We start from the raw sequence: 27,589 nt of genomic DNA, 5'->3' as shown, positions 1-27,589 counted from the left end.
GCTTTACCACTAGAACCACAGCACCACTTCTGGCTTTTTCTATGTATGTGATACTGAGAAATCAAACCCAGGTCTTGGTGCAGGCTAGGCAAGATCTCTACCAGTGGGCCAAACTCCTGGTCAGTCCATGAGATTATTTTTTAAAATTTTATTTAAAATTTTATTGTTGGGGTGATGTACAGAGGGGTTTTATTTCTAATAAACTACTCAGAAAAAGCTGGAAATGGTGACATGGTAGAGCACTAGCCTCGGGCACAAAGAGGCTAGAGGATGGTACTCAGGCCCTGAGTTCAAGCCCAGGACCAACACAACACAAAGAATGTAGTTCGAGGCCAGTTCTAGTTTGGGCCCTATCCGAAAAATAACTAACCGCACAAGGGACTGGAGATATGGCTCAGGCGGTAGTGTGCTTAAACAGCACGCAAGAAACTCAAGAGTTCAAACCCCAGTACCACCAAGAGAGTTAAAAAATACTTTGGAGAAAATCACAATCAGTATTTTTAGCCATCTTTTTTGGGGGGGAGTGGGGTGGGGCGGGGGTTATGGAGCTTGAACTTTGAGCTTTTCAGCTCAAGGCTAGTGCTCTACCATCTGAGCCGCTGCGCCATTTCTGGTTTTCTGGTGTTTAATTGGAGATCAGGGTCTCTTGGATTTTCCTGCCTGGGCAGGCTATGAACCGCGGTCCTCCGATTTCAGCCTCCCGAGTAGCTAGGACTACAGGCGAGAGCCACCGGAGCCCGGCTCAGCAGGCTTTTAAGTACGAAGCAACTGTGGTGGTCATAAACTTTTGGATCTCCCTTGTGTTAATGGTGCCCATTTCACACTCATTTTTTGTAACTCCACGAATACTTTCCTTGCTGTCAAACTTCCTAGAATCCCTCTCGAAAGTTCCTGAATTCCTAATATTCATATTCATGAAGCCATTGTTTGTTTTTTTCCCTTTATACTTGTAATTCCGACTGGAAAGCTAAAGAAAAAAAACCGTCGTCAAGGTAACAGAACGCGATTCACGCAAAATGGACGCCAGCTCCCCGTTTCTTTCTGAGACTTGCTCCGTAGTTTCCGGAAGTTGACTGGCGCATTTCCTGTTTCGCATTTCCGCTCCTGCCGGTTCCGGCGCACGCGCCGGTCTCACTGTTCTCGTGGTTCCCTGCGCTGCCTGTGCGTTCGCCGGGTTCGGGTTGGAGTAACCATGGATTCTTTGGATCGAGTTGTGTGAGTACCCTGGTCATCCTCGTGGGGGTGAGGACGGCGGGGACAAGGTCTCCGTGGCCACCGCCACCCTCTCGAAGCTGTGTGCTATTCGTGTCCGGGTCCGTGCGGGTCTGTGGTCCAGTCGCGCGGGGAGGCCCGGGAGGACTCGGAAGCCCCCGCCGCGAGGGCGGAGGACTGAGGGCCTGGCCGCTTTCATCCTGCCGGGGAGCTTGAGCCCTGCTTCCTTAAGTGTGAGTGAGAGTGCCGTGCGGGGTAAGAGCACCGGCCTTCGAGTCTGACAGATCTAGGTGACAGTCCGGGCGGCACTACGCTTTGTGACTGTACCATCGACCTCTCCAAAGATCAATTTACTGATCTCTACGGGTGCGCAACTTTTGAGCAGTGAGCGTTTTTTTTTTTTCTTCCCCCGGTCCTGGGGCTTGAACTCAGAGCCTGGGCACTGTTCTTGGATTTCTTTTGCTTAAGGCTAGGAAAAGGCTACCATTTTTGAGCCACAGTACCAATTCCGGGCTTTTCTGCGTATGTAGTACTGCGGAATCGAACCCAGGGCTTCATGCACACTAGGCCACATTCCCAGCCCTTTATGAAGTTTTTCTGCAGCATTTGTGAACTGTCCATTAGCTTTCATTATTCCTTTCAACGTTATAGCTTCTTGCTGTGTGTGTGTGCGTGCGCGTGTGCTATGATTTTCTGATGATTTATAGGTGTAATGCAAAAGACAATTTCTTTTTGTTAAGAGATCCAGCATACTAATGAGTTGCTGTTTACAGACATCTGATTTGCTTTCATTGCTCGTTAATGAGATATGTAAAACCACATACCTTAGAGTATATGATGCTTATTACTGTATAGACAAATTACATCTCTTGAGTTTTTAAAAATTTAGCAACTGTTAGTTGTACAAGGGGGTTCATTATGCATATAATGCAGTTTGATCAGACTGATCACCTCAACCACTCTCTACATAGCTGCTAATTTTTTTTTTCTTTTTTGTGCCTGTCCATGGGCTTGAACTCAGGGTCTGGGTGCTGTCACTAAACTTTTTATTATTCTTATTTTTTCCAGTCCTGGGCTTGAACTCAGGGCCTGAGCACTGTCCTTGGGATTTCTCAAGGCTGGAGCTCTATCTCCTGAGCCACAGCTCCACTTCTGGCTTTTTGCTGGTTAATTGGAGATATGAGGCTCTTAGTCTTTCCTTCCTACCCTGACTGACTTTGAACTGTGAGATCTTAAGTTCCTGAGTAACTAGGATTGTAGGCATGAGCCACTATCACCTGGGTCTTTATTTGATTTCTATGTTGAATTTAGGCTTTTGCTTGCTAGTTTCTCTACCAGTTGAGTCAGCCTCTAGATTACTTTAGATTATTTATCAGATAGCGTCTCACTATTGTGCCCAGACTGGTTTGGCACTATAATCAACCTATTTCTACCTCCTATATAGCTAGGATCACAGGACACTACCATGTGTGGTTTGTTTGTTGAAATGATGTCTCACTTTTTCACTAGGCTAACTTTAAGCCTCAATTCTGGAATTATAAATATAGATAAGTAGTTGGGATTATAGGTACTATCTATCACACCTGACCTTCCTGATTTAATTTAGTAAATAATATGCATCTTGATCAGTCAGTAACTGACTAAGTGCTTTGTGTGTATCATTTTATCTGGAGAATATTTTAAATTCCACATAGGAAGCTAAGCTAGATGTACATTCTGTTGTTTTTTTTTCCTCCTTACATATCCATAATACTGGAGAAGGAATGTGTAATAGTTTTTTAGATAAAAGGATTTTGTTACTATATGGCAGAGAACTTTCAAAAGCACGATACTCATGATGCCCCTTTCCCAAAGGTAGTGACATGCTACTCTACTCCTTGCTGCTTTACTCCCTGCTGCTCACATCAGATAAGCAGAATGATTTGCTTTCCATTCATGTTATACAAGATGATTGCTATACATCAGTGTTTAAATCTAGCATATTGTGAAGATTGGCCTACACTAGTTATGTAACTGTGGGCACATTACTTCTCTCTTTTGTTTGCTTCATCTTTAGACTGTACCTTGCTAGAGTTACTCTATTAAAAGGGTTAACCATTGCCATGTGCTGGTGATTCACACCTGTAATCCTAGCTATCTCTGAAGTAGGCTGAGAGCTGGGGATCATGGTTCGAAGCTAGACTGGGTAGAAAAATTTACAGGACTCCTATCTCCCACTGACCAGTAAAAACCTAGAAGTGGAGCTGTAGCTCAAGTGGTAGAACAACAGCCTTGAGCAAGAAAGCCAAGTGGACCAAGTGCCGGTGGCTCACATCTGTAATCTTAGCTGAGATCTAAGAATTGCAGTTCAAAGCCAGCCCTGACAGCAAAGTTCATGAAACTCTTAACCTCCAATTAAGCACCAAAAAGCCAAAAGTGGAGCTGTGGCTCCAGTGGTAGGAGCTCTAGCCTTCAAAAAAGAAGCTCAAGGACATCACCCAGGCCCTGAATTCAAGTTCCAGGAGTGGCATTAAAAAAAGGGGGTGGGGGGATTTGGCCTAGTGATAGAGTGCTTGCCTAGCATGCATTAAGACCGGGGTTCGATTCCTTGGTACCACATACATAGAAAAAAACGCCAGAAATGATGCTGTGGCTCCAAGTGGTAGACTTCTAGCCTTGAGGAAACTCAAGGACAGTGCCCAGGCCCTGAGTTCAAGGCCCATGACCGGGAAAAAAAAAAAAAGCCAGCAGCATGGTGGCTCACTCATGTAATCCTAGCTACCCAGGAGGCTGAGATCTGAAGATCAAGGGTCAAAGTAAGCCCAGGCACAAAAGGACCTGAGACTCTTATCTCCAATTAACCTCTAGAAAATGGGAAGTGGGGCTTGGCTCAAGGATAGCGTTGCAGCCTTGAGCTGAAGAGCTCAGGGACAGCACTCAGACCGAATTCAAGCTCCATGACCCACAAAACAATATTCATTTGAGTTCTTTAATTTTATGAAATTGAAGAAAAGGCAATAATAAAATAATACTGAGAATATCAAAATGTACATTTTCTTATAAATCTAAAAGCTATATAAAACACTTAAGCAGTAATGGAGTACCTTCTATTATCTCCCTAATAGAGCTTGTTTTGACTTTTTGTCTTGGTGCCAATACTGGGGTTTGTACTCAGAACCTGTGTGGTATCCCTTAGCATTTTTTTATTTTTTATTTTTATTTTTTGCTAGTCCTGGGCTTGGGCTCAGGGCCTGAGCTTTGTCCTTGGACTTTCTCAAGGCTAGAGTTCTACCACTTGAGCCTCAGCACCACTTCCCAGCTTTTTTCTATGTATGTGGTACCAAGGAATTGAACCTGGGTCTTCGTGCATGCTAGACAAGCACTCTACCACTAGGCCAAACTTCTGGCCCTCCTTTAGCTTTTTTTGCTCAAGACTGTGTTCTCTCCCACTTTAGCTCCACTTCTGTCTTTTTGTGGTTAATTGAAGGTAAGAACCTCATCGTGGACTTTCTGTCGAGAATGGCTTTGAATTTCGATCCTCAGATCTCAGCCTCTTGAGTAGCTAGGATTGTAGGTGTTGAGCCACTGAAGCCTGGCTGAAGATTTTTTTTCCCAATGATGGAATCTTAACTGATAAATATAAATGTATATAAATGTAATGCCTGTTGATATTTAAGATTTTGGTCAGTTGTACTGTGAGGAAACTGGTTATAAATTATGCTTTTCCAACAGAAAACCCAAAACAAAGAGGGCTAAGCGATTCCTTGAGAAGAGAGAACCCAAACTGAGTGAAAATATTAAAAATGCCATGCTGATTAAAGGGGGAAATGCCAATGCCACAGTGACACAAGTTCTCAAAGACATGGTATGTATATCTATTTGTCTTTACTAGGGAGTCCAGGCCTGCCTCTTACATGCTCAGTGAAGTGGTATTGAAATCAGTTTAGAAGTTTGCCTTGTCTTAAGATTTACTCCCCTTAGATAAAAGCTGACATAAGAGGTTTAGCAGAGTACTGCTTTTCTTTAAAACAGTTCCTGTGGTAAATTTAGAACTAGCTTTGATTACTAGTGTTTCATTTATACACATTTTCAGAAACATTTAGTATATAAAATGAGGTAAATGAAGATTATTGAATATTTATTCATTTGGCACCACTAAGTTAGTGTTCTGTTTTTGGGGTCTTGCTATATAGCTCAAGCTGCCTTCAAACTCGGTATCCTCCTGCTTCAGCTTCCTAAGTGCCACCATACCCAGCCTTAATGTGTATTCAAGCTTGACTAAACTCCATGTGTTAATTAAGCATAAATCAATGCAGATATCAGAATGCCTACTATGTGCTTGTCCTGTATGAAATGTTTATCCTAAATGTCGTTGTGTAGGTGGGACCCAGCTCCTTTTCTTCCCATATCCTGTCAACACAATGATCTCTAAGCTCTAAGAGCAACACAGTATTGAAGATTATTACAGTAATTAACATAATAGGCCAGGCGCTGTAGCTCATGCCTGTAATCCTAGCTACTCTGGAGGCTGAGATCTGAGGATCAAGGTTCAAAGCCAGCCTTGGGCACAAAAGGACCTGAGATTCTTATTTCCAATTAACCGCTAGAAAATGGGAAATGCAGTTTGACTCAAGGGTAGAGCAGTAGCCTTAAGTTGAAGAGCTCAGGGACAGTGTCCAGGCCAGAGTTCAAACCCCATGACCCACAAAAAACAAAACAAACAAAACCCAGCAACAACAACAAAAGCAATGACTCAAGTTGGCAAGAAAACATGGTGATGCTCATTGTATTATACTAAGACAGGGCAGCATTTGGCTATGAACATCAATAGTTTTGGTACTTGACATGGTGGTGCATACCTGTAATCTAGCTAGCAATCAAGTAAAAGCTGGAGGATTGAGAGTTTAAGGCTTTCCTGGGCTACACAGCAAGACCCTGTCTAAAATAAACCCATGAATGTGTTGAGTACACACACATACACACGAAGTAGGGAATCATTAAAGGTTGATAGACTATAAAAAGGACATAAAAACCCTTTCATTAGGAATATCCTAAGTTAGAATATTAAGGGAGCCATGTAGAAGACAGGACAGGATTCAGGAACCAGAGCAGTTTCCGAATGAAACCATGCTTTATTTTAACCTCTGTTCTGTAGAATGTTTTATTTTAAAGTTATTATTTTTTTTCAGTATGCACTGAAAAAACCATATGGTGTTCTATATAAAAGGTAAGCAATTTCTGATATATTGAATTTATTTGTATTTGGATATTTGAAATTTGATAGGGAAGGGGGGAAAACCAAGACGGGTGGGGGGTGTGGGGGGGGAGGGAAATGGGTACCAAGACATGTGAAAGGGTATCAATGTATGTGAATTAATGCACCTTCTATCTGGCAAATATCATGTAACCCTTTTACTAATTACAATAAAAAAATATTTAACAAGAAAAAAAAAAGGTAAGCAATGGTTTTTACTTTATTTTAAATTATTTTGTCTTATTAGAAAAGTAACAATTTCTTTGTAAGATTTTTCTCCCTATACTTGTGGCTTGAATAATTCCTGGTTACTACTCCTGATCTTTTTTGCTCTAGGATAGTGCTCTATCATTTGAGCCATAGTCCTACTTAATAATAATTCTTTGTAGATAAAGAGTCTCAATGAGCCAGCAGGGTGACTCATGCCTGTAATCCTAGCTACTCTGGAGGCTGAGACCTGAGGATCTTGGTTCAAAGCCAGTGGGGCACAAAAGAATGTGAGACTCTTATCTCCAATTAATCACTACAATACAGGAAGTGGGGCTGTGGCTCAAGGGGTAGCCTGGAGATGAAGAGCTCTGAGACAGCGCCCAGGCTCAGAGTTCAAGCCCCATAACCCATCCCCCCCCCCCCAAAAAAAAGTCTCAAGTCTCCTGGACTTTCCTGTCTAGACTGACTTCAAACCTTGATCCTTAGATTTCCACTTCCAGAGTAGGTAGGATGACAAACAGAAACCACTGATACCTGGCTAAAAATAAATGATTTTTCCCAGTGTTCTTCTTTTTTTTTTTTTTGCCAGTCCTGGGCTTGAGCTCAGGGCCTGAGCACTGTCCTTGGACTTTCTCAAGGCTAGAGCTCCACCCTTGAGCCTCAGCACCATTTTTGGCTTTTTTTCTATGTATGTGGTACCGAGGAATCGAACCCAGGTCTTCGTGCATGCTAGGCAAGCACGTTACCACTAGGCCAAACTCCCGGCCCCCAAATAAATGATTTTTTTAATGTGATTTTATTCCCTGTTTCAGGATCTTGCATTGCAGTAAGTTATAGTGATTTATGAAAATTGCCTATTTTTGTCTTTCATTATTTATTCATATGTTTATTTTGTACTAGTACTGGATTTTAACTCCATTTCTTGGCTTGGCTTTTATGCTCTACCAATTAAGCCACAACCCAGTTCTTCCATGGGCTTCTTCATTCATGGACCTATGGTACTGTGTGGGGTGTGTGTGTGTGTGTCCATCCATCCATTCATGGCCCTGTGGTACTGTGTGGTGGCGGTGTGTGTGCGTGCCCACATGCCTGTGTGCCTTGGGGCTTGAACTCGGCCTTTTCAGATCAAAGCTACTGCCCTACCCCTTAAACCACAGCCCCACTTCCGGGTTTTCTGGTGGTTAATTGGAGATAAGAGTCTCACATTCTTTAGTGCCTTGGCAGGCTTTGAACCGAAATCCTCAGATTTCAGCCTCCTGAGTAGCTAGGATTAAAGGTGTGAGCCACCATGCCTGGCTTACTGTGATACTCTAATTTTTTGTTTTTGGTGCAAATGGTGGGGCTTGAACTTAGGGCCTTGGTGCTGTCCCTAAACTTTTTTGCTTAAGGCTGGTGTTCTACCACCTGAGCTCCACTTCTGACTTTGGTTGTTAATTAAAAATAAGAGTCTCACAGACTTCCCTGCCAAGGTTAGCTTCAACCTTTGATGCTTAAATCTCACTTTCCCTGACTAGCTATGATTGTGGCCATGAGCTTGGCTTAACGTTGATTTTCTGCTGTTTTTTTTTTTTTTTTTTTTTTTTTTTTTTTTTTTGCCAGTCCTGGGCCTTGAACTCAGGGCCTGAGCACTGTCCTTGGTTTGTTTCCAAGGGTAGAGCTCTACCACTTGAGCCTCAGCACCATTTCCGGCTTTTTTTCCTATGTATGTGGTACTGAGGAATTGAACCCAGGTCTTAGTGCATGTTAGGCAAGCACTCTATCACTAGGCCAAACTCCTGGCCCAAAATAAAATTTTTATTGTTAATATTACAGAGGAGCTACAATTTCATAAGTCTGGCATTGAGTGCATTTCTTTTTTATTGTACAATGTCACCCCTTTGTTTTCCTGTTTCTCCTTCCCATCTCTGCCCACAACTTACATAGGTCATTTTCCACATAGTGTATACAGGATAGCTTGATTGCATCTGCTCACTCTTCCTTCTTTACTTTCTGCACTCCTTCCCCACCCCCCATTGCCTGGGCATGTTTTTCTTTTCTTTTCTTTTTTCTTTGTGGGTCATCAGGTTTGAACTTCGCCTGAAGCACTGTCCCTGAGCTCTTCAGCTCAAGGCTGCTCCCTTATCCCTGAGCCAAGCCCCACTTCACATTTTCTAGAGGTTAACTGGACATAAGAGTCTCAGGTCCTTTTTTGCCTGGGCTGGCTTTGAAACTGGACCTCAGATCTCAGCATCCTGAGTAGCTAGGATTACAGGCATGAGCCACCAGGCCCTGGCTAACCTTAGGACTTTTCTATAGCTAGTTAATTAATCTGATTGTAGCACATGTAGTCATTTTTCACTTTGCACTAACCATTTTTCTTTTTTTCTTTTTTTTTTTTTTTTTTGGTGGGTCATGGTTCTTGAAGTCTGGGCCTGGGCGCTGCCCCTGAGCTCTTCAGCTCAATGCTACTGACCTACCCCTGGGCCTGGGCATTGTCCCTGAACTCCTCAGCTCAAGGCTACCGCCCTATGGCAGGAGCCACACCCCTACTTATTGTTTTTTAGAGATTAATTGGAAATAAGAGTATCATGTTCTTGTGTTCGTTAGTGTCTTGTGTTCTTTAGTGTCTGGGCTGGCCTTGAACCAGATCTCAGCCTCCTGAGTAGCTGGGATTACAGACATGATTCACTGGCTGGCACCAGTTTTACTTTTACCATTATACTTCTTTTTTTGTGCTAATCCTGGAGCTTGAACTCAGGCCTTAGGCACTGTCCTTGGGCTTTCTCAAGGCTAGGGTTCTATCACTTGAGCTACAGTAACACTTTGGCTTTTTCTGTGTATGTGGTACTGAGGAATCAAACCTTGGGCTGCATGCATGCTAAGCAAGCACTCTACCACTAGGCCATGCTCCCAGCTCCCAGTAATTATACTTTTGGCATTCATTTTCTCACTAGACTATAAGCTTCATAAAAGCAAGTATCTTATTGATGAAGTATCTGTAGCTTCAAAAATAGTGCCTGGAATATAATAGGCACCAAATAACTGTACTTGTCAATATCTTTAATGTCAGTTAATGAGTTTAACAATCACCTTAATATAAAGTTATCTTTTACTCAGCGTATTTGCTTAAATTTTTCAAGAATATTAAAGTTGGAATTACCTATTTTAATATTCTTAGGAAAAACATTACAAGACCATTTGAGGATCAGACATCACTGGTAAGTATGAGTTTTTCCTGATTTTGATTTGTTTTTTTGTGGGGAAAGGGGTAACGGTACTAGGGCTTAAACTCAGGGACTTATCTTCTCTATTAGCTTTTTGCTCTAGTAGGGCTCCTGGAGCCCTATCACTTGAGCTATACCTCCACTTCTGGCTGGTTAAGTTGGAGATAAGAACCTCACAGACTTAGCTGGCACTGGTGGCTCACGTCTGTAACCCTCACTACTCAGGAGACTGAGATCTGAGGATCATGTTTCAAAGCCAGCCTGGGCAGGAAAGTCTGTGAGACTCTGATCTCCAGTTAATCTCTGGAAAACCAGAAGTAGTGCTATGGCTTGAAGTGGTAGAGTGCTAGCCTAGAGCTGAAGAGCTCAGAGACAATGCCCAGGCCCAGAGTTTAAGCTCCACAACTGACTCCCCCAATATATATTTATATGTATATATTATATATACATGTAACTATTCATATATAATATTAGTTTATATTGGCATAGTATATCAGTAATATATTTAGTCTCATGAAATTTACAATGAAGAGCTAAATATGAAATTTTTTCTATATATATGCCTCTAGTTTATTATATATTCCATTAACTTCCAGTAAGACTTGTTTTTTTCTTTTCTTTTACCAATTCTAAGGTTTGAACTCAGAGCCTAGGCACTATCCCTGAGTTTCTTTTGCTCAAGGCTAGTGCTCTACCACTTGAACCACAGCACCTTTTCCAGCTTTTTCTGTTTATATGGTACTGAGGAAGAGAACCCAGAGCTTCATACATGCAAGGCAGGCACTCTACCAACTAAGTCATGTTCCCAACTCTTGATAAAGTGCCTTCCTTCCTTCCTTCCTTCCTTCCTTCCTTCCTTCCTTCCTTCCTTCCTTCCTTCCTTCTCTCCCTCCCCCCTCTCTCTTTCTTTCTTTCTGCCAGTCCTGTGGCTTGAACTCAGGGCCTGAGCACTGTCCTTGGGCATTTCTCAAGGCTAGTGCTGTACCACTTGAGCCCATAGCCTCACTTCTGGCTTTTTCTAGGTACTGAAGAATGGAACCCAGGTCTTCATGCATGTTAGGGAAGCAATCTACCAGTACTAGGCCATGCTCCCAGCTCCATGATAAGATTTCTGAAGGAGGTTTTTGTTTGTTTGATTTTATAGGAATTTTTTTCAAAGAAGTCAGATTGTTCTCTATTCATGTTTGGCTCCCATAATAAGAAGCGGCCAAATAACCTAGTAATAGGTAAGTATCATTTTCTTTCCAGTGTTTTTATTTACAAATCAGCTCTGTGATTCAGATTACCAGAGAATGCTCAGGATTCAGAATTAACCAGCAAGATCTAAAATAGCATTTTTTTACCTTGTGACATTGAATAAAATGGAGCATAGTTCAAGAGTAGAACTTTGCCTTTGGAATTTTTTTTTTGGTCTGCCTTGGGGCTTGGCCTCAGAGCCTAGGCCTTGTCCTTGAGCTTTTTTTGCTCAAGGCTGATGCTCTATCACTTTGAGTCATAGCACCACTTTTGGTTTTCTGGTGGTTAGTTGGAAATAAGAGTCTCGAGGACTTTCTTACCTGGTCTGATTTTGAATCACAATTTTCAGATCTCAACCTCTGGAGTAGCTACAGTTACAGGTGTGAGCCACCAGTGCCCAGCTTGGAATTGGGTTTAATTACCAATACTACCCAACAAAAAGTTTTTCTTCCAGTTTCCATTTAATAAGGACCATATTAGTATTATCCAACCAATATAGGACAGTAAGACAAGAGTGAATATGATAGAGTTGCTGAGTTATTAATACTCTAAGGCTGTGCTTTTGCTCTTTATGGAAGCAGTTCTGGTTTAAAAAGAAGTGTAGCCCTTAGGACACTTAGCATCCTCCCTTATTTAGTTATAGATACAATGTGGTTACCTTGTACTTGCATTGGATGCACTGGCCTCCTAATTACCATGATCTAAAAATATGCTGTGAAAACCAGAGCTGAAAACATGGCTCAGTCATATTGTGTCAGCAGGCATAAGAAACTTAAGTTCAAAGATCAGTATCTAAGAAATGTCCCTAGTTATTTTCCACTAGGCACCTCCTCCTTCCAGGAGCCAACATAGCCTCCTGTCTTCATGTTCTGAGTGCTGGTGTTCTAGGCATGTGCTACCAGCTACCATGCCTGACTCTTTCTTTTCTTTTCTTTTCTTTTCCCTCCCTCCTTCCCTCCCTCCCTCCCTCCCTCCCTCCCTCCCTTCCTTCCTTCCTTCCTTCCTTCCTTTTTTTTTTTTGCCAGTCCTGGAGCTTAAACTCAGGGCCTGGGCACTGTCCTTGGACACTTTTTGCTCAAAGCTAGCCCTCTATCACTTGAGCACCACTTCTGGCATTTTCTGTATATGTGGTTCCAGGGAATTGAACCCAGGACTTGGTGCACATTAGGCAAGCACACTACCACTAGGTCAGGCTTCCAGTCCCTCCCCCACTTTTTTTTTTTTTTAAATAATATAATGGACTTGTGCTAAATTTTTTGTAGAATAATATTCTAGCAATCTTCTCTAGGTCTGCTGAAAATAAGGAACACGTAGTAGAGTCTAGAGAAGGAGGAGAGCAATTGTTAGGCAGTTTGAACTTCTAGGTAAATGTGTACACATAGTTGGCTGTTTGGGAATGTACATGCTTAAGAGTACACTTTCCTTCTAGGTCGTATGTATGACTACCATGTATTGGATATGATTGAATTAGGTATTGAGAAGTTTGTGTCTCTAAAGGATATTAAGGTAAGACACTGAACGTAAGATTGGAACACATTTTTTTAATGGAAATCTTGACCAGTCCTGACATTTTGTGGTAGAGACTACGAATTTAAGCATCTCTTTGTGTGCATGTGCGTATGCAGACATACATGTGTGTTTGTTACTTGGGCTTTAAGTGAGGGCTTTATGCATTTGCTCAGCTTTTTTTATTTTGGTGCGGGTTCTGGGGATTGAACTCAGGATCTAGGCACTGTTCAAAGGTTAATGCTCTACCACTTGAGCCATTACTCTACTTCTGCCTTTTTGGTGGTCATTTGGAGATAAGTGTCTCATGGACGTTCTGCAGATTGGCTTAATATGGGAATCCTCAGATTTCAGCTGCCTGAGTAGGTAGAATTACAGGTGTTGAGCCACCAGTGCCTGATTCAAGAGATTTTTCTTTTCTTTTTTTCTTTTCTTTTCTTTCTTTCTTTTTCTTTTTTTTTTTTTAATATTTATTGTTATAAAGGTGATATACAGGGGCCAGGAGTGTGGCCTAACAATAGAGTGATTGCCTAGCATGTGCAAAGCCCTGGGTTTGATTCCTTGGTACCACATACACAGAAAAAGCCAGAAATGTTGCTGTGGTTGAGTGGTAAAGTGCTAGCCTTGAGAAAGCTCAAGGACAGAGCTCAGGCCCTGAGTTCAAGCCCCAGGACTGGGGGAAAAAAAAAAAAAAAGGTGGTATACAGAGAGGGTTTACAGTTTGCATAAGTCAAAGAGTACTCCTTCCTTCTTTTCTTCCCTCCCTCCCTCCCTCTTCCCCTTCCCCTTCCCCCTTCGCCCTTCTTTTCCTTTCCTTTCCCTTCCTCTCCTTCCCTTCCTACTTTCTTTTTGTCAATCCTGGGGGTTGAACTGGGCCCTGGGCACTGTCCCTGAGTTTCTCAGTGCTTAAGCCTAGCTCTCTACCACTTGAGCCACAGCACTGCTTCTTGCTTTTTCTGTGTATATGATACTGAGGAATTGAACCCAGGGCTTCATGCATGTTAGACTCTACCACTAAGCTATATTCTCAGCCCAAGAATATATTTCTTTTAGGAAAAAGTTACCCCTTCCCTCAGTCTCCCAGTTTCAGAGTTTTTTCCCTCCATTTCCTGGGGCTTGCACACTGTGATTTATCACTATCTCAACCCTTCCCCTGGAGTCATAGCCCCTTCCCATTTTCTGCTGGTTAATTGGAGATAAGAGTCTCAAGTTCTTTAGTGCCAGGGATGGCCTTGAACCCTGATAGTCTGATCTCAGCCTCCTGAGTAGCTAGGATTACAGGTGTGAGCCATAATGCCAGGCTCCTTTGGAAATATTTTTAAAAATACAATTTTGTTATTAAGATGTTGTACAAAGGGGCAACCATTTCCTAAATTAGGTAAAGAATATAATTTTTTTTGTATACTTCTTTGCTTTTCCTTAATTTGTCTCTCTTGTCCCTGTAAGTTGCATAATTCATTTTTTCTTTCTTTTCTTTTGCCAGTCCTGGGGCTTAACTCAGGGCTTGGGCACTGTCCTTGACCTTTCTCAGGGCTGGCACTCTACCACTTGAACTACAGCACTACTTCTGGCTTTTTCTGAATATGTGGTACTAAGGACTCAAATCCAGGGCTTTGTGCAAGCTAAGCAAGCAATCTACTACTAGGCCATGCTCTTGGCCTGCATGGTTCATTTTCTATATAGTATATACTGAATACCATGGCAATGTTTGTTTATCCTTCCTCCCTTCATTTCTGTGTCCTCCCTGTCCCTCTAGAAAGGCAAAGTAAAAATAAAACCAAAAGATTATTCGTTTTTTGATACTTATGTGTATGCATATATATTCACATATATGCATCCTAATGAAACCCTCCCTATATAACTAATATCTGCTAATTTAAAAAAGTTAAGTAATAACCAACAAAAAGCCATTCTGGAGGCATAGTTCAAATGGTAGAATGCCAGCTTATAAAGCAAGATTAGTGACAGGATAGATCCTGAGTTTTAATCCCCATTCTTCTACAAAGAAAAAAAAAGTTAGCCTTTTTTTCCTACCTTCTTGTGTGTTTTGAGGTTTAGAGTGCTAGACAAATAGTGTACCACATGAACCATATCCTTAGCTCAAAATCCTACCTCATATTATGTCTGGTCAGCATATACAGTCATAGTTTTAGTACAGTTAATAAAGTAGAAAACATTTTTTTCCCCAGTCATGGGGCTTGAACTTGGGGCCTTAGCACTGTCCCTAAGCTTTTTCACTCAAGGCTCACTCTACCACTTTGAGCCACAGGGCCATTTTCAGTTTTCAGGTGGTTAATTAGAGGTAAGAGTCTCAGTGGCTTTCTTGCTTGGGCTGGCTTTGAACCATAATTCTTAGATTTCAACCATCTAAGTAGGTAGGATTACAGGCAACGAGCCATTGGCATCTGGCTTAGAAAACTTTTTTTTTTTTGCCAGTCCTGGGACTTGAACTTCTTTTTTTGGGGGGGAGTAGGGTCAGTCGTGGGGCTTGAACTCTGGGCCTGGATGCTGTCCCTGAGCTCTTCAGCTCAAGGCTACAGTTCTACCCCTTAAGCCACAATGCCACTTCCAGTTTTCTGGTGGTTAATTGGAGATAAAAGTCTCAAGGACTTTGGTGCCCGAGCTGGTTTAGAATCAGGATCCTCAGATCTCAGCCCTCCTGAGTAGCTAGGATTACATACAGGTGGGAGCCCCTGCATTCACCTTCCTTGAGCTTCTTTGGCTCAAGGCTAGTACTTTACCACTGGAGCCAGTTCTGGCTTTTTCTGTTTATGTGGTACTGAAAAATCAAACCAGGGACCTTAATGCATGCTAGAAAAGTACTCTACCTCTGAGCCACATTCCCAGCCTTAGAAAACATTTTTATAAATAAATACTATCTTAAAATCAGCATCTAATATATATATATATATGTATATATATACACACACACAATGTTTTTTTTTTTATCATTTCATAGAACAGTAAATGTCCTGAGGGAACAAAACCCTTGTTAGTATTTGCTGGTGATGATTTTGATGTAACAGAAGACTATCGAAGACTAAAAAACCTTCTTATTGGTAAGTATTAATCATTATCTGCAGGGCAACTTAAGTAGTCAGTTTAAGACTTTGTGGCTGCTATGCCACTTGAAGTGGACAGTCTCTGTCCTCACCCAACTTTTTTGATCTCTTCATTGCCCCCCACTCCCTTACTGGGACTTGAATTCAGGGTTTGGACACTATCCCTGAGCTTCTTTTGCTCAAGGCTTTCTACCAGTTGAGCCACAGTACTTCAGGCTTTTTCTGTTTATGTGGTACTGAGGAATTAAACCAAGGACTTCATGCATGCTAGACAAGTGCTCTACCACTAAGCCACATTCCCAGTCCCCCTATTTCTTTTTATCTTGTCTTTTGAGATAAAGGAAGTCTTGGCCACATATCCCATGCTGACCTAGAGCTCACTAAGTAGCCTAGACTTGCCTTAAACTTGAAGTCTTTCTGCTTTCTTGGCCCTATTAGTTATTTTTTCCCTGCTTTATTATTTCCAAGAGTTATATTTTTTGCCTGTACTCTGGAAATAGGTGTGTGTGTGTTTACTTGTCATGGGGATTGAACTCTGGGCCTGGGCCCTGTCTTTGAGCTCTTCAGCTCAAGGCTACTTCTACCCCTGAGCCTCAGCCCCACTTCCCTAGTGATTAATTAGAGATAAGAGTGTTAGCGAGATAGAATGTGAATTTGGCCTAGTGGTAGAGTGCTTGCTTGCCTAGCATTGCATGAAGACCCTGATTCGATTCCTCCATACCACATACATAGAAAAAGTGGAAATGGTGCTGAGACTCAAGTGGTAGAGCTCTAGCCTTGAGAAAGCCCAAGGACAGTGCTCAGGTCCTGAGTTCAGTCCCCACAGCTGGCCCCCCCACCAAAAAAAAAAAGAGAGAAAGAGTGCTAGCGAGAGTCCTAGCTTCTCTGGAGTCTGAGTTCTGAGGATCTGTGTTCACAGCCATCTGGGCACAAAAGGACTGGAGACTTTTATCTCTAATAACCTCTAGAAAAGGGGAAGTCAAGGGTAGGGAAGAGCTCAGGGACAGTGCCCAAGCCAAATTCAAACTCCATGACACCCCCCCCCCCCCGCCAAAACAAAACAAAAAAACCCCAAAAAACTCTGGCTGACTTTGAACCGTGATCTTCAAGCCCAGCCTCCTGAGTAGCTAGGATTACTCTATTTTTTTTTTTTTTTTTTTTTTTTTTTTTTGCCAGTCCTGGGCTTGAGCTCAGGGCCTGAGCACTGTCCTTGGACTTTCTCAAGGCTAGAGCTCTACCACTTGAGCCTCAGCACCACTTCCGGCTTTTTTTTCTATGTATGTGGTACCAGGGAATCGAACCTGGGTCTTTATGCATGCTAGGCAAGCACTCTACCACTAGGCCAAACTCCCAGCCCCCAGAACATTTAATTTTCTACATTTTTTTCTTCTTGTGGTGGTAGAGATTAAACCCATAATCTTGAGTATATTAGTTGAAAGCTGAACCACTGAACAATTCTGTACTATAATAAATGACTACTTCAAAAACTGGGCACAATTATTTATTTAATTTTGTTTTTTTTTTTTTGGTGGGTTATGGGGCTTGAACTTGGCCTGGACGCTGTCCCTGGGCTCTTCAGCTCAAGGCTGCTGCCCTGCCCTTGAGCCAAGCCCCAATTCCCATTTTCTAGAGGTTAATTGGAGATAAGAGTCTCAGGTCCTTTTGTAGCCTGGGCTGGCTTTGAACCTTAATACTCAGATCTCAGCCTCCTGAGATTATAGGTCTGAGCCACTGCACCCAGCTATTTAGGCTATTTATTTAATTTTTATAAAAACTGTAGAACTTAGCAGTGATCTGTAGTTCTAGCTGCTTAGGAGGCTGAGACTAGATTACAGTTCAAAGCCAGCCTGAGCACTACAAAGCTATGAGACTCTTATCTCTAATTAATTTCTAGAAAACAGGAAATGAGACTATGGCTCAAGGGGTATGGGGGTAGCCTTTAGCTGAAGAACTCAGGAACAGTGCCCAGGCTGAGTTCAAGCCACAAGACACATACGCAGACAAAGCAGAAGAGGGGCCGGGTACTGGTAAGCTTATGGCTATAATGTTAGCTACTCAGGAGGTTAAAGTCTGGGGATCATAATTTAAAGCCAGCCTAGGCAGGAAAGCCAGTGCTACTCTTTATCTCAATCTAGCTATTAAAAAGCCAGAAATAAAGCTGTGGCTCAAGTGGTAGACTGCTATCCTTGAGTACAGAAGCCCAGTCACAGCATCTAGGCCTTGAGTTCAAGCCCTAGGACTGGCAAATAATAAATAAATAATCTAAAACAGGGCTCTGTTTGCCTCTTGGTTATTACTATTCATTCATTCACACCGGGTATTGCTTGGTAGCCCAGCTGGGCATTGGTGGCTCATGCGTGTAATCCCAGCTACTCAGGAGGCTGAAATCTGAGGATCATGTTCAAAGCTAGCCCAGCAAGAAAGTCCTGAGACTAGAAGTGGCACCGTGGCTCAAGGGAGGGGCAGTAGCCTTGAACTAAAGAGCTCAGGGACAGCCCCCAGGCCCAGAGTTCAAGTCCCACCACTGATCCAAAAAAAAAAAACCAAAAAAACCTCTAAACTTTACAGTCCTCCCTTCCTCCCTCAGCCTAGAATTACACGACAGCAGAGCAGACCTAGATTTCAGCATCATGTAAGCCCCAACTTGTCATTATTTGTGCTTCCACTAGATGGCATGAAATGCCACATAATACAGTGGTAAAGGAGGCCAAGGAAACAACAGGAATTGGACAGAAGCAGGATAGATGAGGAGAGGAATGAGGTTGGGATTGTAGACTATCACAGCAAGTTAGGGTTTCTTTTCTTTTTTGTAGGACTTGAATTCTGCACCTGGGTGCTATTCCTGAGCTCTTCAGCTCAAGGCCAGCACTCTACTACATTGAGCTTCAATGCAACTTCTGTTTTTTTTGGTAGTTAATTGGAGATAAGAGTCTCATGGACTAGGCTGGCTTTGAACCACGATGCTCAGATCTCAGCCTCCTGAGTAGGTAAGATTGCAGACATGAGCCACCAGTGCCCAGCACTCTTCTGGTTTTTGAGTGGTTACTGGGAGATAAGAATTTCATGGACTTGGGCCTAGAGTTTGGCCTAGTGTTAGAGTGCTTGCCTAGCATGCACGAAGACCTGGGTTCCATTCCTCAGTACCACATACATAGAAAAAGCTGGAAATGGTACTGTGGCTCAAGTCGTACAGCTCTAGCCTTGAGAAAAAGCCCAGAGATAGTACTCAGGCCCTGGTTCAAGCCCCAGGACTGGCAAAAAAAAAAAAAAAAAAAAAAAAAAAATCATGGATTTAGCTGCCCAGGCTTGCTTTGAACCATAATCCTCAGGTCTCAGCTCCTAAGTACTTAGGAGTACAGGGGTGAGCCACCAGCGCCTGCCAGTTTACCCCCTTGTTCTTTCTTTTTCTTTTTTTTTTTTTTTTGTGCTGTTCTTGGGGCTTGAACTCAGGGCCTGGGTTTCTGAGATTGTTGTTGTTTACTCAAGGCTAGTGCTCTACCACTTGAGCCACTGCTCTAGTTTTCATTTTTTTTGATCATTAGTTGGAACATAAGAGTTTCACAAACTTTCCTGCTATACTCTTTTTGTACCATGATCCTCAGATCTCAGCTCTTGAGTAGCTAGGATTACTCGTGTTTGCCTCTAGCACCTGATTTGTAGAATGAATTTTATGCTCTTCTGGGTAAAAAGTACATGCCTATAATCCCAGTGGTGTGAGGAGGAGGAAAGCAATAAGAGGATCATGACTTTCAAGCCAGCCTAATTATATATAACAAGAATGGTAACTGATGTCTCACTTCACACCTATAATCCCAGTTACTCAGGAGGCTGAGATCTGAGGGTCTTCATTCAAAGCCAGCCTAGGCAGGAAAGTCCATGAGACTCTTATCTCCAGTTAACCACCAGAAAACCAGAAGTGGAGCTGTGGCTGCTAGCCTTAAGTGAAAGCTTAGGATTAGCACCCCGGCCCTGAGTTAGAGCCCCAATATCAACCTTATCAACCCAAAAATGAGAGAGAGAGAGAGAGAGAGAGAGAGAGAGAGAGAGAGAGAGAGAGAGAGAGAGAGAGAGAGAGAGAGAGAGAGAGAGAATATAGCACAGTGGTAGAGTACTTGCTTAACATGCATAAGACTTTTTGGTTTTGATCTTCAGCAACACACACACACACACACACACATTATGCCTTGATTTACACTTTTTTTGGGGTGCTAGACCTGGACTTGAACTCCAGCACTATCTGGGCACTATCCCTGAGCTTCCATTCGCTTAAAGCTAGCAGTACCATTTGAGCCACAATTCCATTTCCAGCTGTTTTGATGCTTTGTTAAAGAGTCTCATGGACTTTCCTGCCCAGGCTTACTTCAAATCTGATCCTCAGATCTCAGCCTCCTGAGTAACTAACATTATAGGTGTGAGCCACCCTGTAACTGTCTTGATTTATACTTTTTAGAAAGATATGCATCAGTGTTTTCAAAATTCTCTGATCCCAGCCAAAGCAAATCTTATGGTAAATGATACTTTTGTGCCGCGTATTGACACAGGGAGAACTTGAAAACTGAAAAATGAACATGTCTCAGTGAATTAAACGCAGTCATGAGAGAGAGTGAAAAAAACCTTTGCACCTTATTCAGGGATTTTTTTTTTTTTTTTTTTTGGCCAATCCTGGGCTTGAGCTCAGGGCCTGAGCACTGTCCTTGGACTTTCTCAAGGCTAGAGCTCTACCACTTGAGCCTCAGCACCACTTCCGGCTTTTTTCTTTTATGTGGTACCGAGGAATTGAACCCGGGTCTTCATGCATGCTAGGCAAGCACTTTAACCACTAGGCCAAACTCCTGGCACCTCAGGGATTATTTTTTGTGCTATTCATTTTACTTTTGCCAGATGTATAGTAGATCAGAAGAACGTTTGGAATGAAGCTCTTTGTAACTGAACTTGGAAAGCATGCTTGTTTTATTTTTTTCTTTAGATTTTTTCAGAGGCCCCACAGTATCAAATATCCGACTGGCTGGATTAGAATATATTCTGCACTTCACTGCGATGAATGGGAAGGTTTACTTTCGAAGTTATAAGTAAGTGCATTTCTTATCATGTGTCTCTTAATCCTCAAGGTTCTGTCATTTTACTTGTTTCATAGTGCTAAAAACTAAAATGGGAGTCTGCACAAAAGGTTAATTTGGAAAGCTTACAGACTAGTTTCTTCTGCCTCTGAAGCTTCTTTGACAGGGTGATCCGGTAGTGTTGTACTGTGTGTGAGCCTAACTCAATAAGGTCCTCCCTAGCTTTTTTTTTTTTAAATTATAGATTCATGTATTGAATGAATTCAATAATCAGATGAGCAGTGATAAAGTAATAAGATATAAACATCATAAAAATTTTAGTTTTTTTTCAGAGTAAATTCTTACTAGTTAAGAATAAAATACATTATTTTTGCAAAATATAGAGCTGGATTTCAGCAGAACAACTTAATAAAACCAGGCACAGTGTATAATTAGTCAAAATGAGCTGGGTGTGGTAGCTCACGCCTGTAATCCTAGCTACTCAGGAGGCTGAGATCTGAGGATTTTGGTTCAAAGCATGCCCAGGCACTGAAGCCCATGAGACTCTTAACTCCAATTAACCACCAGAAAAGTAAAGTAGCACTGTGGCTCAAGGGGTAGGGCAATAGCCTTGAGCTGAAGAGCTCAAGGACAACACCCAGGCCCAGAGTTCAAGTCCCATGACTGACAAAAGAAAAAAGTCAAAGTGTATATAGATTAGTTAATATAAAATTACAATTCTTTGATATCTGGAGGGGATAAGACATACTCAAGATAGTTCAAATATTCTTAGAGAATTTACCATTATTAGGCAATATTTAAATGTGATACAACAAACTATCTTATGCAGAAAATAAAACTTTCATTTTTTTTTTTAAATTGTTTTTTGCTAGTCCTGGGCTTGAACTCAAGGCCTGGGCACTATACTTCGACATTTTTTGCTCAAGGCTAGTGTTCTGCCACTTGAGCCACAGAGCCACTTCTGGCTTTTTCTGTGTATGTGGTATCAAGGAATCCAAGTCAGGGCTTCATGCATGTTAGGTAAGCACTCTACCAGTAGGCTATGCTCCGAGCTGAAGAGCTCAGGGACAGTCCAGGCCAAGTACAAGCCCCCTGACCCACCCCCCCCCCCAAAAAAAAAAGTACAGCACTAACCTTGAGGAGAAGAGCTCAGGGTTAGTGTCCAGGCCTCAAGTTCATAAATAAATAAATAAACAATATAAAAGGACTAATAAGTATCATTTTGTCCTCTGTTCAGCCTGTCTTCTACTGCATTGTCAGCACAAGAAAAATCAAAATAAGGTGTGTTTTCATTATAATTTAATGACATGCTATATATAATATGCCTTTCAAGGTAAACCGTCCTTTAAGCATAATGTTTTGTTTTTTTTCTTCATAATGAAGTAGATGACTGACTACCATATGTTCATTTAGCATCCAAATTAAGCTAAATATTCACCTTTTTGTCAATAACTTGCAGCTTGGTCTCAACTATATTGAGTTAGAGATACCTCTTTTAATCATAGGAGTTAAAGTGAAATAACTTTTTTTTTTGCTTGTTTTGTGGCATGAACTCAGAGCCTGGACACTGTCCTTGGGTTTTCTCAAGGCAAGCACTCCCAGCCCAAGAGAAATAACTTTTAACCAATGGTAAAAGTAGCTCAGACATGTATTCCTAGATAGGAGACGACTGAGATGTGAGCATCAGAGTTAGAAGTTAAGCTGGGTGGGAATATCCTTGAGACTCTGCAGTTAGCCAGCAAAAAGCCAGAATTGGAGCTGTAGCTCAAGTGATAGAGTACCATCCTTGAGTGTTAAAGTTCAGGAAGTGCATTTAGGCTCTGAGTTCAAGTACTAGTACCTAGGGTATATGTGCATGCACATGTGCGAACATGCACATAATAACAGGAAGTAGACATGTAGAGTTCTTTTCTAGTATGCACAAAGCCCTGGATTCAATTGCTGGCAACACTTGCAGATTAAAATGATAATAAAGCAACATGTAATAAAATACACAATAATTGCAAGAGATAATTAGTTGTTTGTATAATTTTTAGCTAGCTTGGATATAAATCCTCTTAAATCCTTTATTTTCTTTCTTTCTTTTTTTTTGTTTTTGCCAGTCCTGGGCTTGGGCTCAGGGCCTGAGCACTGTCCTTGGACTTTCTCAAGGCTAGCACTCTACCACTTGAGCCTCAGCACCACTCCCGGCTTTTTTCTATGTATGTGGTGCTGAGGAATCAAACCCGGGTCTTCATGCATGGTAGGCTAGCACTCTACCACTAGGCCAAATTCTCAGCCCCCCTTTATTTTCTTTTGCCAATTTTTTTTATTAAAAAATTTATTAGCATTGATTTTTACATCATATTTCAAATGTCGTGTTTAACAAGTATTCAAGAAGGGAATTAAAATTAGGCTGGGAGTTTGTATGTCCTAGTCGTCGTCTTTTTTTGTTGTGGGACTTGAACTCTGGGCCTGGACGCTATCCCTGAGCTCTTCAGCTCAAGGCTACTGCCCTACCCTTTGAACCGCAAGGCTACTTCTGGTTTTCTGGTGGTTAATTGAAGATAAAAGTCTCACGAACTTTAGTGACCTGGCTGGCTTAAACCTCGAAACTCAAATCTTAGCCTCCTGAATAGTTTAGGATTGCAGGTGTAAGCCACCATACCTAGCTCCTTTTTGAACATTTGATGGGTTTGTCGTATTAAAATTTTTAAGTTGACTTCAGTTTACAGAGATGGTTAAGTGCTATAGGGAAATGTTGACTTTGAATGGGTTAATTCCTAAAGTTAGAGGTTTACTTTTTTTTTCTGTAAGCATAAACTTATATATGTTTAAATGTTTTAAAAATATTTTGTTTTATTTTTATTTTTTGCTAGTCCTAGGGCTTGAACTTAGGGCCTGGACACTGTCCTTTGGCTTTCTCAAGTCTAGCACTCTACTACTTGAGCCACAATACCACTTCCAGCTTTTTCTGTGTATATGGTACCAAGGAATCGAACCTTGGGCTTTGTGCATGCTAAGCAAGCACTCTATCATTAGGTCACGTTCCTGGCATAATTTTTTTTTTTTTTTTGCTAGTCCTGGGCTTGAGCTCAGGGCCTGAGCACTGTCCTTGGACTTTCTCAAGGCTAGAACTCTACCACTTGAGCCTCAGCACCACTTCCGGCTTTTTTTCTATCTATGTGGTACCAAGGAATCGAACCCAGGTCTCCATGCATGCTAGGCAAGCACTTTAACCACTAGGCCAATCTTCTGGCCTCCTAGCATAATTTTTTTATTTTTCAGTTGAGTGTTGGCCTTGAACTCAGGACCTAGGCACTATACCTTAGCTCTTTTTTTTCTTTAGGCTAGCACTTGGAGCCACAGTGCTGGTTCTGGTTTGCTGATGGTTAATTAGAGTCTTTCTTGATCAGGCTGGCTTTGAACTGCCATCCTGAGATCTCCTGAGTAGCAAGGATTTCACATGTAGCTCTAAACATACTATTTTAAGGATGATATCATCATCTCATTGTCTTGATACAGGAGGTAGATCTTAGGGCCTGGTCCATGCTAAGCATGCCCTTTACCATTGAATTACAATCCTAGCTGGCCAAAATTAATACTTTTTTTTGGCTGGTTGTAGGGCCTGAACTCAGGGCCCTCTTTAGCTTAAGGCTAGCTCTGTACCACTTTGGGCCACAGTGCCACTTCTAGTTTTTTGGTGGTTAATTGGATATGAGTCTCACAGATTTTTGTGCCCAGGCTGACTTTGAACTGTGATCCTCAGATCTCAGCTTCCTGAGTAGCTTGGATTATAGGGGTGAACCACTGGTGCCTCGCCCAAAATTATTTTAATATTTTGTAAATCTGTGAAATGAAGTAAAAAAATAGTCCATTTTTGTGTGTGTGCACGTATGCATGTGTGTGCGTGTGCATGTGTGGACATGTGCATGTGAGTGTGTTGGGCCTTGGACTTAAAATCAGGGCCATGGTACTGTCCCTGAGTTTCTGTGCTCAAAGGCTAATATGCTACTACTTTGAAGTACAGCTTCATTTCCATCTTTTTGGTAGTTAAATAGAAATAGGAGTCTCACAGACTTCCTGCATGGGTTGGCTTGGAATCACAATCTTCAGAATCAGCCTCTTAATTAGTTAGGATTACAGGCATGAGCCACTGGTGCCCAGTGTGGGGAGAACTTTTTAAAGATTTAAGGCATTGCTTCTGTTTTCCTGTTCCATAAAGGTTGCTGTTAAAGAAATCTGGCTGCAGAACACCACGGATTGAGTTGGAGGAGATGGGGCCGTCCTTGGATCTGGTTCTGAGGAGGACACACCTGGCCTCAGATGATCTTTATAAACTCTCTATGAAAATACCGAAAGCTCTCAAGGTATGTGACCTGCAGTGAGTGGACTACTTCAGTTTGTGTGCTTCAGCCTTCTTCCCAGGAAGGGTTTGTGGTATGTTCTGTTAAAGGCTGAATATGACAAGATCAATGACATAAATATATTAGGCTCAGCCAGCAACTGGAAGGTTTTACAGCAAGTTTGAATAAGAAATTTTTGTTAGCCAAGGCTGTCATTTCAGGAAAAATAAGAATGATTAGGGCTGGGTGCATGGGCCTGGTGTTTATGTGCTCGCCTAGCATGCATGAACCCCTGGGTTCCAATTCCCTAGAACCACATACACAGAAAAACCTGGAAGTGGCGCTGTGGTTCAAGTGACAGAATGCTAGCCTTGAGTAGAAAGTGTCCAAGGACAGTGCCCAATCCCTGAGTCCATGGCCCAGGACTGGCAAAAAAAAAAAAAAAAAAAAAAAAAAAAAATATATATATATATATATATATATATATATATATATATATAATTGGAGGGTACTGTGAAGACAAGGTTTAGACCTTTGAATCTATAAATATAACATGTACATGATATGTGCATGCTAACTGGATTGCTAGTAAAAGGTAGAATGGTAGCTGAACAGAGCAAATGTCTTGATGCATGGCAGCAGTTAGTGTAGTTTGTTCACCATGCAGTCTCACATTTACCTGGGGATTGTTGGTAGTGCAGAAGATTATGCCTACTAGATCTGGTTGGGAATCCCCAGGTGATGTGAATGTACACGTCGGGTGAGAAGAAAGTCATGTACTCTGTCACTGAGGTTTCCTCACAAATGGGAATTGTTATTCAGATAGTTAATTTTTGTCTTTTTAATTAGTTTGTGATATTAGAAAACCACTAAAATTTATATTCACATGCACACATTTCCCCCCTTGTTTTATAGCCAAAGAAGAGGAAAAATATCTCCCAAGATACTTTTGGTACAACTTATGGAAGGATTCACATGCAGAAACAAGACCTAGACAAACTACAAACCAGGAAAATGAAGGGACTAAAGAAGCGACCTGCAGAAAAGATAACAGAGGACCAAGAGATAAACCCCAAGAGAATTAAAAAAAATTAATAGATCTTAGCCTGTTTAATGTGTTATATTTATTTAAGAAATCTGTCAAGCTTAGTCCAGTTTCTTCAGTGATTTTATTATATATGTGCACACATGTGTTTGTGTGTATACATGCATATACATACATACATACATATATATATATATTTATATTTATTTTTATTTTTGCCAGTCCTGTGGCTTGAACTCAGGGCCTGGGCACTGTCCTTGGACACTTTTTGCTCAAGGCTAGTGCTCTGCCACATAAGCCACAGGGTCACTTCTGTCTTTTTCTGTTTATATGGTACTGAGGAATTGAACCCAGGGTTTCATGTATGCTAGGCAAGTACTCTACCATTGAGCCCTGTGTGTGTGTGTGTTTCTTTGTTTTTTTGGTTTTTGTTTTTTCTTTTTTTGTGGGTCAAAGGGCTTGACCTTGGCCTGGGCACTGGCCCTGAGGCCCTGAACTCTTCAGCTAAGGCTACCCCCCTACCCTTGAGCCAAGCCCCATTTCCTAGGCATGTGTATTTCCTTATGTTGTATTTGTTTGCCATTGTTATTTCTGAGAAGTCTTTCTTAAGCTCCTTTGCTCATGTATTGGTTTGGAAAGGGGTTAGTATCTTGAGTTCCTTGTATGTTTCTAATATTAGGCCTTTGTTGCATATATTGCTGGTGACAATTTTCTCCCAGCCTGTTGGCTGTCTTTCTAGTTTAGTAACTATCTTTTGCTGTACAGAATTTTTTTTTTTTTTTTTTTGCCAGTCCTGGGGCTTGAACTCATGGCCTGAGCACTGTCCTTGGGCTTTTTCCTCAAGGCTAGTGCTCTGCCTCTTGAGCCATAGTACCACTTTTGGCTTTTCTATGTATATGGTACCAAGGAGGAATTGAACCCGGGTCTTTGTGCATGCTAGGCAAGTACTCTTTCACTAGACCAAACTCCCAGCCCCCAGAAATTTTTTTTATTTTGATCTAATCCTGTTGTTAAGTGTATTTGCTGTGCCCTTGGGATTCTTTTAAAAAGTTCCTACCTATACTTATAAGTTCTAATGTTTCTCCTACTCCATTTTGTAGTAGTTTGATAGTTTTTGGTCTGACATTGAGGTCTATGATCCACCTGGAGTTGATATTGGTACATGGTGACAAACTGGGAGCCAGTTTTAGTTTTGTGCATATGGATGTTTTTCCAACACCAATTACTGAAGAGGTTATGTTTTTTCCACTATATATCTTTGACTCCCTTGTCAATTAGTAAGTTTAGGTATGTGGCTTTATTTCTAGGTCTTCTCTGCCCCATTGATCTTTGGTCCTGTTTTTGTGCCTGTACCAAGCTTGAATATGGGAGGTCTTTCCATTTCCTCTCATCTTCAATTTCTTCAGGTTTTGGTTTTTTTTTTTTTGCCAGTCCTGGGCATGGGCTCAGGGCATAAGCACTGTCTTTGGGTTTTTTCTCAAGGCTAGAGCTTTAGTGCTT

The 27,589-nt window shown here is 41.7% G+C and overlaps 1 protein-coding gene across 2 annotated transcripts; it reads left to right on the top strand.

The window, feature by feature from the left end:
* Positions 1 to 1,109: 1,109 nt before the first annotated feature.
* Rpf2 (ribosome production factor 2 homolog) lies at positions 1,110 to 26,139 on the top strand. Of its 2 annotated transcripts, none has more exons than XM_090338283.1 (10): positions 1,110 to 1,215; positions 4,924 to 5,056; positions 6,381 to 6,418; positions 9,813 to 9,852; positions 11,003 to 11,084; positions 12,524 to 12,600; positions 15,560 to 15,659; positions 20,629 to 20,731; positions 24,924 to 25,068; positions 25,960 to 26,139. In XM_090338283.1, the coding sequence occupies exons 1-10, from the start codon at positions 1,193 to 1,195 to the stop codon at positions 26,137 to 26,139; spliced, it is 921 nt and encodes a 306-aa protein (XP_090194409.1). In that variant the 5' UTR covers positions 1,110 to 1,192. The 2 variants fall into 2 exon arrangements, with proteins under 2 accessions (XP_090194409.1, XP_090194410.1); XM_090338284.1 differs by lacking the exon at positions 1,110 to 1,215 and adding an exon at positions 1,243 to 1,445.
* Positions 26,140 to 27,589: the final 1,450 nt, after the last annotated feature.

The sequence above is a fragment of the Megascapheus bottae genome, chromosome 8, assembly GCF_031878675.1.
Source record: "Megascapheus bottae isolate mThoBot1 chromosome 8, mThoBot2.hap1, whole genome shotgun sequence".
NCBI classification, from domain to species: Eukaryota; Metazoa; Chordata; class Mammalia; order Rodentia; family Geomyidae; genus Megascapheus; species Megascapheus bottae.
Note: the sequence above shows the minus strand (reverse complement) of the source record. Positions and strands in the feature narration are given on the sequence as shown.

What these genes read in the sequence shown, in the direction of transcription:
- Rpf2 (XM_090338283.1), top strand. Translation starts at nt 1,193, where the DNA reads ATGGATTCTTTGGATCGAGTTGT. An exon ending in GCCAAATAACCTAGTAATAG is followed by an intron (nt 11,085 to 12,523) that starts GTAAGTATCATT and finishes CTTTCCTTCTAG; the next exon opens with GTCGTATGTATGACTACCAT. An exon ending in TGTCTCTAAAGGATATTAAG is followed by an intron (nt 12,601 to 15,559) that starts GTAAGACACTGA and finishes ATCATTTCATAG; the next exon opens with AACAGTAAATGTCCTGAGGG.